This window comes from Chelmon rostratus, chromosome 18 (genome assembly GCF_017976325.1).
Source record: "Chelmon rostratus isolate fCheRos1 chromosome 18, fCheRos1.pri, whole genome shotgun sequence".
NCBI lineage: Eukaryota > Metazoa > Chordata > Actinopteri > Chaetodontiformes > Chaetodontidae > Chelmon > Chelmon rostratus.
Window position 1 is genome coordinate 14,959,085 of NC_055675.1, and position 13,828 is coordinate 14,972,912.

The 13,828-nt window shown below is 39.7% G+C and overlaps 1 protein-coding gene across 1 annotated transcript in view; it reads right to left on the reverse strand.

Annotated features, from left to right (window-relative positions):
• Positions 1-13,828, reverse strand: part of otofa (otoferlin a) — a 77,241-nt gene that overhangs the window by 40,032 nt on the left and 23,381 nt on the right. Inside the window, exons 3-5 of the mRNA XM_041958102.1 lie at positions 13,071-13,159; positions 3,027-3,126; positions 92-291 (exon numbers count right to left, since the gene is read on the reverse strand). Of these exons, the coding sequence (XP_041814036.1) occupies positions 92-291; positions 3,027-3,126; positions 13,071-13,159 (389 nt within the window). The remainder of the gene's footprint in view (positions 1-91; positions 292-3,026; positions 3,127-13,070; positions 13,160-13,828) is intronic.

Below are 13,828 nucleotides of genomic sequence, written 5' to 3' on the forward strand. Positions count from 1 at the left end.
TCAGAGGCAAATCAGCAGCATTCCACAGCCTGATGCACTGTAGGATAATGTGATGGAGTCATCGCGGAGATAGTTTGTATGTCTTACTCACTTCCTGAAGGTCGGTATGGAACCCTGTAAGGACCGCCCAGGAGACGTCCCTGACCCGTGGCTTTGCCCTGACAGCAAGCTGTCAGTTTCAAAGGCAAACATCCCATCACGATCATCAGGAACATCAAGGAACTCCCCGTCGCTCCACACTCCCACTGTGTCATCCATCGACTGGTATCTGATCTCTATGGTAACGCTGGTCTGAAAACAGAATGAAAGGAAACAAAAATGAGCTTATATTATCAGCAGATGGTTAATAAGCCTTTACTTCCATAGAGTTATTTAACTTCAAAGCATTTGGAGGAAAGATAAGTTCGTCTCAATGTATCAAAAAACAATTTTAATAATAATAAGAGGTGGCAAATTATTCAACTCCACCTGTTGAGCAGATCTCATTATTTCCTCTCCAGCTGCTTCTGATGTCAAAATTGAATTATATGTACAATCTAGTAACCCCTTCAATGCAAATTAAAGCACAATTAATTAACAATTAGTTTCCCTGCCATTTATATACTTTGTTTGTGTGTCAGGATAACATTGCTATCATGACTGTAGTAACTTCTACTCCTTCAGCTGTCAAGACCATTTTAAATTGCTTTAATAAAGGCTGAGGAGAAGGTTTGTCATATGATATCAAGACATTTTCCTTTTAATTATTTCTTAAAATTCAGTTTTATTAAATCTTTCTAGTTTCAATCAATCATTTTGCCGGGGATGGGGCCATCAGTGAGTCAAATCTTATTAATAGGCTACAAAAGGACTTTTGCACATCAGAAAACTTAGTTCTTCCCTATCCTGGTTTCATGTGCAGTATATATGCATGCATTTATGTTTGTGAATACATTTTTCTTTCTTTTGATTGTAATTGCTAAACTGACCACACATATAGTGTAATATGACACTACAACCACTGTGGCACTATGACAGGATATAAACCAATCCAAACCTGTAGTGAAAGAGTCCATTGGACTTAGACAACAGGCAGTACCTTAAGGCTGAGGCTTGACTATCACAATCCATTTAATTTTGTTTAGAAAAAGATCTCAGTAGCAGTACCAAACTTTAACAGGACTATAAATAATCTCTTCTTCCTGGTATTTGCCGGGGGAATTCAGGTCAACAGTAAATATTAGCTAAATCCAGGCCAGAAACAAAAGTGACACTGTAGTTTGTCTTTGGTGTCTTCTGGGGACTTATGCTTGGACAAATATGAATCTCCTGACAATCACCTCATCTTTATTAAGGAGTATCCAATTTATTCTACTGACAAAGACAGATGAGGAGAAAATATACACTGGGCTCCTGCTCCACTTTCTCCGTTCATCTCTCTCTATGACGGCCAGGAGTTAGATTTGTCACCATGGCAACCACACTAGTGCAGTTGTAGGTAAAAGTGTAGCTCTCAGGTGATGTCGGGGTCCGGGATGTACAGCACTGAAATTCTCTTCTTTGTGGGTGTGTGTGCTTTGATGTGTGTTCAGGTGAAGCTACTCGCACATCATACGTTAGCGCATGCAAGTGTATGCGTGCATGAGCGTCAAAGCCCTAAAGCACTCCCATGCTGTGTGTTATCATCCCAGAAACATTACATCAGCACTCTCAGCGCCCCCAACACAATTCTGCACCCCGGGGGGGCTTTAAAATATCAAATGGTTAAATCCCCTCTCACACAACTTACTGTAGCAGTGTTTTTTACATATACATACTAATAAATTATATATCCACCAATAAAATCATCCTCGCACTCATTGTTTCCACTCTCACTTGAGCCGTTCTAAACACACTTTCCAATCAATAGAAAATATCACCATTAATGTTAATGGCAAGCGCTGTAATGTGCTGGTGTTGCTAAGAAACTGTTGTATTTCCATAGGATGCTTGTTCAACACCGGTGCCTTTACAGACCAGATGACTGTTGTGACCTCCTATTGCCACAGCTGCAAATGCATTGGAAGATTGTTTTCTCCTTTTAATGTGCCTGTGAGTGCATTAGGATTCATTTTAATTCTACTGCTGAAAGGTAGGCCCTATTATTTTACTGTTTCGTGAACTGTTTCTTGAACTCTAGTTTTTCCCTTCAGTTTTTGGCTTAAGTAGCTTTAAGGCTGGAAAAACCACTTTGTTCAACCCTGTCTGACAGTTTATATATATTGTATCAGCTTGTCCCACTGAAGCTATACGAGTTAAATATTTAAAGCCCAACCTCCATGTGTTTTTATGACTGCTGCACATTAAAGTATTCTAGATGAGATTTTTCTGGCCAACAGGGAGCAATGCAACCTACTGTGCGCACAGTATTTACATGTTCTAGAAAATAGCAACAGATAGGTAGTAACACAGCATTCATTTAGAGCTGTCATACATGTCATACATACATTCACTCTGCTTTCAGCTCGGTTTTGTTCTCCACCAACTCATGAGAAAAATGGTCACAGAGTCTGACCTTTACCCACAATTTTTTCGTTTGTGATGCCAAATCCAAAATGCTTCCATACAGTTTGGTGTCATGATAATTTATTGAGCACAACTAGCTAATTTTATAAATTTTGCATTAGCTAAGAGAACAACAATAGCCTCTACTGATGAGGGTAGGGCATCAGGCAGAAAGACGATGAATATTACAAACGTTCCCCCCACTGGAGTTCAAGGCACAGCCTGTTGCTCTCAGACTTAGTGAATTTTTAATTCTGACAGATGATTATAAAGTTTGCTTGGGGACAGCTGTAACACAGAAACACACGCTCAGCTAACTAGCAATTTGGTATATTGGACGTTTGTGGGGAAAAAAAAAACGCAAATTGCATAAACAGTAATTGCATTGCTCATTTATGTTACCAAAAGTGCAGAGAAAAGAACAGGCTCTTCATAAATTTTCACCTTCTCATAGAGTAAACCCCTGTAGGTCGTTGACACTCCAGTGTGACAGCAGTGTTTACCTTTATTGACGTGTTGTTATCATCAATGAGTGTGTCGGTCAGCTCTAGGTGTCCCTCCTCAGCCACCTTCTGAAGAACCATACAGAAAGTCCCCACCAGCCTGCAGGAAAACACCAACAGAGATCCAGTCATTGTAAACAGAAATCAATGAAATCAATACAAGAGATTACAACAATATGCGCTGTCTTTGTCCTTTGTTTCTCCGCTGCCGACCATCTGTTTACCTTTGTGTAAATTTAAACTCTTATTGTCAAACCGCTAGTTTATCTACTTTTTCATTTATACTAAGAAATACTGAGAGATAGTACTTTTTTTCTTGCACCAAAAGCATCTGTTCTCCACTACTCTGTCTCACAGTGTGTAGGTGTGGGAGAGTCAGCTGACCGGCCATCAGAGCAGTCATGAGCAGACTGCTGTGATGGCTGGTGATGAAAATGTGCTGTGACAGACATTGAAAAAGTGCCATACTGCCTCTGTCACCAGCTCATTACAGTATGTCACCGCTCAAAGCAATTTAAAGGATGTAGATAACACACACAGACACACACACACACAGACACACACACACACAGACACACACACAAACACAGTCAGTCATTCTTCTTTTGACCTACAGTAGCATCCCCACTGGGTTGTCCTTATTTTCTACACAACTGTGAGAAGTGTAAATTTCTCTAAATTGATCCTCATCCATTCTTTAACTCTTTGCAGTACATGGTATTGATATGAACAAGAGATAGAAACAATATTAATATTAAAGAGTTAATGCAAAACAAATTTGTTTTGTTTTTGCTGAGTCAGAACGTACATAGCAATAGCTACTGTTTTTTCTCAAGGATACACACAGTGCACATTATATTACCATTCAACGCTGCTAAAGTTGCTAAAACTACTGATCGCACCGAGAATCAACTCTCTACTCTGTAGCTTTAACTGCTTTCAGTTTATTGGTTTGGTTTGTGGCTCCCAGTACAAGAGCTCAGACCAGCTGATTGTAAACTAGTTACCCTGTGTGGCATTCAGTGGTGCAACACAAAGCACCACTGAGAATTGTTTTGAACATTTTGGGTGTGATAATGAGTGAAACTGTTATTGTCTACAGCACATCTAAGAAAAATGCTAAATAATATATTCCAAAGGCTTGCATTGTGCAACTCAAGTCTGCAAACATTGCAGAGAGCTAATTCTCCAAGGCTTTCGCAGCCACTTCTCTTAAGCTCTTATCAATGCCCCCAAGTAACTAAATGAATCTAGACTCACAAATCATTTGTTCATCCAACACACTGAATGAAAAGATTCATGTTCTAATATTGGCTGCTATTTGCAAGACAAAGAAAAGCTCTCTCAGTTCAATTTAAAAAGTAAAGGTGAAGGCAACAGACTCATCTTTCACATATTTCCTTCTAAACTTAGGTAAAAAGAAAACACTTTTAAAGATACAATGTATAAGATATGTCCAAGTGTTAAAGGTTGCTCCAAACATATGGGGGGCAGCATATCACCAGTAACCGCTAACTGCTGCTCACTGCTGTAGCTGTTTGGCTGTAGATACAGGAGCAGGAGATTAACTAAAATTCTGACCATTTCGTACTCATTGCATCTGCCAGTCTAGCAAGGCAAATGGAAAGATCACCAGCAGTTTCTTTTCTTTGTGAAAAACCTCCCTGCATGAATTATTTCAGTATAGCTATGCTTCATGTAATAACAGAGTTACTGTAATTACCAGTAATTCATATGTAAATAGTGTTCTAATCAACAGTCACGTTATAATTAAGTTTTTCTTAAAGCTACCAAGGTGCCTGAAAACCAAACAAACATTGATGCCTCATGTCCAAGCCCTTATTTCAAGGTAATTAAACCCAAATTAATTGAATGCAAAGCTAAAGTGTCAATGAATGTTAATTTTAAATCATCACATATCCAACTCTGCAATGAAAACCCCAACAAAGAAAATAAACACATTTTATCATGTGACAACACTATGTTTAAGGTTTGGTAAAGGCACAAAAATGACTTGGTTAGGTTGAGGGAAACATCGTGGATTAGGTTAAAATAAACACTGTGTTACGCTTAAGAAGGCATTCGTTGTCATGGTTGGAAACACAACAGAATAAGCACTTAGATTGTTGTTGCTACATATATGATCATTATGCATAAGGTTAAGTTCTGTGCTGCTCAAGGATCCTTCACACAACATAGCAGTGGGAAGAAACCCAGTCCAGTCCCCACTCAGCAAGCCAATTAAAGCTGGTGAATAATTTAAAGAGTTTCCCCCTAACAATGTGTTGTTCACAGAGCAATCTGTCACACACAAAGAACATGCAGCAAAGCCCACACTGAGCCACAGCCATATGTCATTTCTACAATAATGGTCACTAGCTCTGTTTACATACACACAGACACACACCCTGGTAACATGTGGATTGCACATCCATCTGTGGTTTTAATTTCAATGCATATATGACATACAGGTTCATCTATATTGCAAAGGAGCAACTGGACAATCCTTAGGATGAGCCAGCAGACAATTACTAGGCTGGATATGAATCCGCAGGGAGCAATATCAATAAATAAATAACAATACAATAATACAAACAATTGCTTACCACTTGGTGCACGTACGCACGCACGCATGCACACACACACACACAATTGCTAATTTGAACGTCGCTTATTTTTCATGTTTTTGATGTTTTTCCCTCTCCTTTTTTGTTGTTGTTTTTACATTCATTTCTGTCTCAAGCGTTACCTCACTCGGCACAGCATGTGCCTTGACTGAACATTGTGAATCTGAGCCTCTGCAGTGCCAGAGGACATAGGCATGTTTGAGTTATTATCTTGAGTTTGTGAGCCATATTCTTAAGATGAGAGCAATCCAACCTGCTTATTCTCCAGCAAATGCAGTTTTCTAGTGTCAATATGTGTCCTTCAAGCAGCAGCTGCAGCTTGCCAGCATTCACATGCTTTTTGTCCAAGAAATACATTCTCTGGTCTCTTTCGTTATCTCCGTCCCCGCCCATACTTTTTCTGCTGCAGTCGAAAGTGAGGCTACATTTGTCAGCAGAGCTTCAAAACTTAATGAGGTAAATTTGAACTTGACTTCACTTTGAATCCGAGGTATAAAAAAAAGCATGTGCTTCCCCTCAGGCACTGGCACATGCTTCTTTGTGAAGGTGCGTATCTGCCAGGCTCCCCACTGAATTACTCCATGCTCAACTTTACAGGCTTGACGTGACTCAAGAAAGTCTGAGGATATCAGTGCTTTTGTGCAGTGAAATTTTTCTTTGAAGATGAATAGAAACTTCTGCACCTCTGAGCAGTATCGCTGAAAATGCTAACCCACTGTAGTATAATTCACTTGTTGCCTCCCTGGACAGTGGTGATCAATACTGTATGCCCAGGGCTACTTAGCAAAGCAAATGGTCTGTCATTTCCTTTCAGCCATTGTAACATGTGTACAAGTGCTGAATAATTGAACTGTGCAGGGCCTATCATGTTCTGGCTCACTTTTTAGCACTTCAAAAGGTGCCATTCATTATTGATTGAAGTTCTGCAAACAATTTACTTTCATCTGCTTTATAATTTAGAGCTCCCTTCCCTTTCAATTTGTATTATTTTTCTTTGTAAGCCTCAAATTTCTTTTACAAATCGAGGCATGACTATGACGAAATATCGGGCTCAGGTGAATCAGAGAAGAGGTGAGCGCAGCTTTGAAATGCAAAATATTTTTCCAAGTCTAAAAGAGTAGTTCTCAGGGTTGCACTAATCCAGCACAGCTGCTCGCAACTCAGCTGAAGGACAGTGTGAAATGGAAATGTTACGGCTGACAGGTGTGTGTGATGTGGCCTTTGATGGGCTGAGGAGAAGCCAAGCACTGCCCCCACCAGTACACTGACATTAAATTTAACTAGACTCCACACAGATGTCTCTCACAGGTGTTCAAGGATAAATACCTATTGATTCACAAGGGCGCAATCAATACTCATTTCTACTTTGCACACACACACATACATGCATAATAGAGTATTTTAACCACAAACAATAAAGAAAGCTATTAAGACTCAGTTTTATCAGTGTCCATCAGCACGTCATGCTGATCTGGATGTGTGGTTGCAAGCAAGCAGTAACTGCAAGTGGAAGCAGTAACATTGATCTTGTCAGACAAGCAGAGCTCTGTTTCTGTTTTAGCAACAGCCCTGTTGCAGGACAACATTAATATACAATTATATAAGAACACAGACCGACATTTGGTTTATTCACTTGTCAGTATAGAGGGTGAGCAAGCAAGAAAGAGGAAATAATGGGGCTGTTGGGTATTTCTGTGACATCCAGTAGAAAACATTATATTTTGATCAGTGTAGATATCCATCAGTACACTGCAATATTTACATGAACCTGTTCCTGGTGTTTTATGGATAACATTCTCTGTTTAAAGATTACTCCATCTAAACATATTTTCATATAATCAAGTTTATGGTAAATGAACTGAGAAACTTGTTAGAAATAAAATAACGAGAGAGAAATGCCTATTTTGGGCTAATGCTGACTAGATAACAGTGCTTCATTACATTTATGTAAAAAAAAAAAACATACAGAAAATCCAATATTGTCATACAGCAGTTCTGCTTATTGATTTACAACTTTCTAAATCTGTGACGACAGACAGCATTATGACACCTAACATGCAATGTTGAAGATGTTGAAGCAGTGAGGATGAGTGAGATGATGAACAGCTTGGCAAGAGCAATGTATAAATCACTGTCCAATTTTATTTGTACACTGATCCAACAATGAGGAAACCTTTCACCCTCGAGTGACCAAGAGTCTATAGCCATGCTAGCAGCTCTGTGAAGCTACAATACGTGCATTGTTGATCAGAGCTAAAATGCTCATGCTAAGCAGGCATAATGTTTACCATGTTCACCATCTGAGTTTAGTATGCCAGCATGCTAACAATTGCAATCATAACAATAAAAAAAGGACATCTAAGGCTGATGGGGATGTCAATGGTTTTGCAGGTATTTGGTCATAAACCAAAGTTTCGGACAAATTGAAATTTTGGCCTGAGGTCAGATTCATCTTGAGCGGGCCATAAATGTCTGTATGAAATGTCATGGCAACCCATCCAATATTCAAGCATCTAACTTATCCCACAATGTGTTTTTGCTGCCGGTGAAATACAAAATTAAGAAAAGGCACAAAACCATTCATTCTACAGCTTCAGGCATAAGAAAGCGAAGATAAAATTCAACAGAGTAACATGTTTATGTTTGCAAGCTTACATTTTAAGACTAAGCAATAAGCTTCTGATTCGCTATGTGTACAGCATGGAGGGATTACATATTGTGCAGCCACAAAAGCACTGTTGCCAGGATACCATTCTATGTCCTGTGGCTAAATGAAAGCCATAAAGACAAACAGAACCTCATGAAGGGAATAAAATATACATCATGGCATGATTTCATCTAGTGCTAAAATAATGTGAAGAGAAATAGAGAGCAAGGCTTATTTGAGCAAAGAGCATCCATGAGAATTGTCAACAGTCTTATCTTGTCTCAGCGGAAATTGGCTGCCATAAAACTCAAAACCAATTTTAACTAAAACAGTGAAAAAGTCAAAAAGTCTAACATACTGAAATTGTATACTCACTCTCATCACAACAGAGAAAGTAGTTCAAAAGTGCTGCAGACTTTGATATGTATTTCAAAGGAAAACAGAGCTTGTGTACCGCCAGAATTTTAAAACACATCTTGTTCTTTCTGGCAGGTCAGTGTTTGTGTCAGTGATTCTGTTAGAACAGACAAAAGTTTTTAGTATTCAAGGATGATGTTCAGACAACGCCACAAACAGTTGGACTTCAACTCATTGTTACTTTGATTAATAATAATCTGAGTGTGTGTAGGAGTTTCACAAACATTCATCCATCCATCCATCCATTCATTGTACAAGTGTCTACTGGTACTTGCAGAGCCGTCACTGTGCATAATTGCTTTTGAATATCTTGCCTGGTAAAATAAAAGTTCAATTTCATATTAACTACAATGATATTTTGTGACTGCTCAAAGACCTTGTTAAGAAAATAACAGCTGTTTGTCAAACACATTTGTCTTGACACAATGGGCTGTTCTGATATGAACTACACTACATTACATAAATAAAACACATGATTACTGCAGTTATTACCACAGTCAGTCTTGACTAATATTATAAAGGCACAGGAGGAAATTTAATGGCTGCTGTGTGATCTAATTTTGATTCATGAATTCTTCTGTTAGAAATGGTGCTACAATACCTGTGTTAATTAATGAAAGGCTTATTTGTAAAGAGCGATACAAAACAGGGAGCTTCCAACTTCTCCACCTCCCCAGGGGGGAGACCACCCACCATGTTTTAATAGCATGAAACAATATTTCATTAAATTCCTCCCATTTTTCAACTGTCGTTGTATAAGTTCTATGCACCAGCACAGTTGGCACAGCTTTTCTTTCATTTCATTATACCTGGACTATTGCTCTGTTCCTTACCTGACATAATCAAAAAGCTTTCAGGCTCCAGACTGCGACACTCAGCAGTCATCTGCTCTTTTAACTTGACTTTAGAGACACCTACTTCAGCCTAACTGCACTACACAGTAGCTATACTCACCTTTATTTTCTCCCTATACTTAGTGAACATGTGCTTAGCACCATTTTTCAGTCATCTCTTAACTCACTGTATGGCCTTGCACATAGCTACACTGCAGAGCTTTTTTATCCATGTGAGCCACAAGTAGCCTGAGATTCTCAGTCAGAGGTCTCTTTCTCTGCAAGCGTTCAGACCGAAAACAATTCTGCGTTAAAACAATGCAACTAGGTGTGCTGACTTGGACATGTGGCTTCAGGCACCAGTGAGACATGAAGTAACATCTGGGAAGTCCAATTAGAGTAATAGCTCTGCGAGTTTAAGGGCTCATCATCACTGTAAAGACTGTGAGACAGGATTTTACTACTCTGGAAGACTATGACAGCAGCAAATATTTTATCTTTCATTTTGCCAATTGTGAGTAGAAACCCAGCAGGAATGTGGGCTTGTGCGCCTTCTGCATTGGCAACCATGCTGCCCCATCGGAGTGGTACCATTGATTTGAATTAGGAGAGGCAGCCAGGTGAGTCAGTGTTATCTCTTCCTTTACTTTTATCTGAAAACCCCAACCTGCTTTTGTTTTTAGTGTTAATTCTGTAGGTCATGATTATTTTCAAAACTGATTCTCAAATCAAACCCTTGATTCAGTAACATGTCTGTTTGGCTGGAGGAGTCTAGGGGCCTTTAATCTAGTCCATCTAGTCACAACAGCCTAGTTGACAACTGTTGTACTTATTTAGCTCAACTTCAGAGGATTCAGCACCTAAATCGGGCGAAGGTAACAGTTCTATCATGAAAAAACATTAAGAATTCCAATTCTATTTCCATGGACCCGCTGATATTCCTCCATAAACCCCCTGAGAGTCACTGACCTCAGATTGAATGTTACAGTCATAGAACCCTCTCTTTGCTCTAGTGCTCAGTAACTTAGACACAAGTCTTCTCTGCAGCGTGCAGAATATAAAGGCAAATCTCTCAGCCACAGGGGAAAAATAGATAATAAAACATGGTCTATATCCCACTACAGCACTGAGACCATCATGCATCATTGCTTTCTCATTGTGTTGTGGTAATGTGATCGCACTTGTGGCTGCAGGGTGTGACACACTGGCCTTACAGTGTGTTGGTGCCGGCAGTGATGAAGAAGATCAGTTACCCTGGTAATATGCACATATGGAGCAGGTGTAAGAACACAACACAAGCTATGACTCCACTTGAATTGTTTACCCACGTAAATGTGTGCCTGGTTGTGTGTGTGTGTGTGTGTGTGTGTCTTAATGTGTGTGGGTTAAGTGTCTTTACATGCAAGAATATTTGTTTGTGTATATCATGCATGTGCATTTGAGATTGTGGTGTTTCCAAGCAGTGAGTGGATGAAACAGTTTCTTAATTGCATCTAGTTTAAACACTGAAACACCATTTAGATTTTTCTTTATTCTTCTTGCTTGTTTTCTCTCTAATTCCCTAATGAAAAACTAGAATCCATCATCTCTGTGCTCAAAAGTCAATGTGTTTTAACCGACTCGAGTACTTGACGTTTAGGTTTGCCACAACAGAATGATGAAAATCAAGTGTCACTTTGTAGCCTGGTTACTGACTGCTTCCCATGTCTCCAATTGTGCAGTGAGTCAAAGATTGTGCTTACTGATAACTGAAAAAACCTGGCCAATCAGAGCTTTGTAGGCGAGATTAAGAGTGGGGACGTCATCTTCCTGTGTCATAGCTAGAAAAATAGCAACAGAAAATAGTGCTAATTAGCACTAAACAAAAAGTACAGCTAAGGCTGAAGGGAACACCTTTAGTTTTGCAGGTGTTTGGTCATGTGTTGTATTGGACAAATTTGGCCTGGTGACATTAATGGATCACCAACGTTATCAAAATTGTGAATGTGATTAAAAGTGTGAATCTCATGGTGGCGCTAGAGGAAAAGACCACCAAATTCAACAGGATTCATCATCTGAGGATTAAGAATGTCTGTAGAAATTTTTGTGCCAATCCATCTACGAGATGCTGAGATAGTTCACAGGATAAGTGAAATTTTGCCTCCTGGTGACACCCTGAATGTCTTTTTTGACATAATTACAGGAAAAGTCAGAGGATCGCAAAATTCACTGGGTGTTATCCTCTGGACATGATGAATGTCATTACAAAACTATGTAGCAGTGAATCCAATGGTTGTGGAGATGTTTCAGTCTTGAACCAAAGCAGTAGACTGACTGACAGACTGACACTGCCATTTCACTTTCTGACCCTCTGTGAATTGTCATGCTTGGCAGAGACACTCTTGCCCTCTTTCTGTTTCCCTCTTCAACACAAGGCACCAGAAAAATCATGATGACAGTTAAAAGTTGCCTTGATGTAGAACTGATGCAACATCTGTCTGCACACCTGTCATCAGCTGTTAGCCCTGGGTCGGCTTCGTAAGTGTGTCACTACCTACGGTACACGGATTCAAGCACAACCACATGGCAAACAAGACAAGGTCAGATAATGACCGTGGCACGCACACATACACACACAGACACACACACATTACCACCCACGCAGACACAGAGACAAGCAAACGAAGTTTTAATGACTGCGCGGGCGACATGATGTGTCCACATTCTGGACACATCAATCACTTGTCCAGTTAAACGCAGCTGCTGTAATGATCTGATTGGGTTTGTTACGGGGCACGGAAGACGGACAGACTTCCTGGCACAACAAGCCAGCATTTTCTTCAGAACAGTTCAAGGGAAACTAAGATGAAAAAACACAAGAAAAAGAAGAAGATAAGGAGGAGGAGGAGAGGGAAATTAACCAGCTTCCCTGTTGCCTCTTCACAAGTGATTTCTTAGAAGTAATTAGAGGGCTTTGCAGGACCTTTGAAGCAGGTTTTTAGTATCAGTGCATTGCTGAAGACATTGGTCATTAATGCTAGAACCGTAAATGGCTCATAATTGAAATGTATCTTCCTCAGCTTGAGATTTGTCAGTAAAAAATACAAACCATGCCAGCAAAATCTATTTGAATTGCAAATATCATCAACAACAAACTTCGCAAGCCAGTATTGTATATAACACACTCACACACTGCAGGTAAATACAGCATAAGGCATGATGTTGTGTGTTTTCCATGATCTAATTGTTCGGAGAGTGTAAAGTGACAAATGTGGCCATTACTGAGAATCTAATGCTGTTTCATTACCCCCATCTCCGTGGTTTCAAGTCTGTTACGCACACAATTGAGTCAATTTGGAGCAGGCTCTCAGGGAGCACAGTGCCATCTGAGAAACACGCCGTGTGACAGTCTGAATTGGTCACAGGCTGTGAAAGGAAGGCAGACAAGGGTACTGAAACCATAAACAGTTTACTCCGAAATGCTGTTTGGTGTGATAAATGCGGTTTAAGGACAAGCAGTGGGGGCAGTAGCACGCCTTACCTGTTGGAGAAGACTTTGCTGTAGTTGTACACTTGGATCTCCAGCATTTCGTTTCCATCCAGCCTGCTGGCAATGGGCCATCGAAATGTCTAAAAAATTAAACAAAACACAGGTAAGATAATGAGTGTTAAGATTATATTTGTTATCAATTACTCAATCAGTTAGTTTTTTGATTAATTCAAAAATTGTTTGGTCTATAAAATGAAAGAAAATAGTCAAAATGCCTGTCATATTTCCAAAGCGATATCTTTAAATGTAGGCAAAGCACAAACCTTCATATTCACCTTCAGAGCTAGCTGTGAAGATCGATACCACTCTCATCCCTGTTCGGTGAATATGAAGTGACAGAGACACAGTCTCAGACAATGAAAACCCCTGCCGTAAGTCAAGCAAAGCCCATGAACAGATTCATAGGGTTATGCCAGTGTACATATGTTCCTTTGAAGTGTCCTTGAGTTTAAAAGAATCTGTACCAGCTGCAGATGTGCTGTTCTGAAGGGAATAAAACATCTCAATGTTTTATTTATCACCACAAACATCTTCAGGTTCCATAGCACAGACTAAGACCACTGATAAGCAGCAGTCAAGCAACACAGTGTGATAATGATTTCTTGATAATGTCTTGGACATCCTTGAGAAAAAGCTTACGCTGTCAGTGAAGGTCCTTGGGCATTGTCACTTTAATTATCCCTGCCAGGTATAAACCTGGAGAGTGTGCGTGCATCTGTCCGCAGCTCGCATACGACTTGACCAATCAG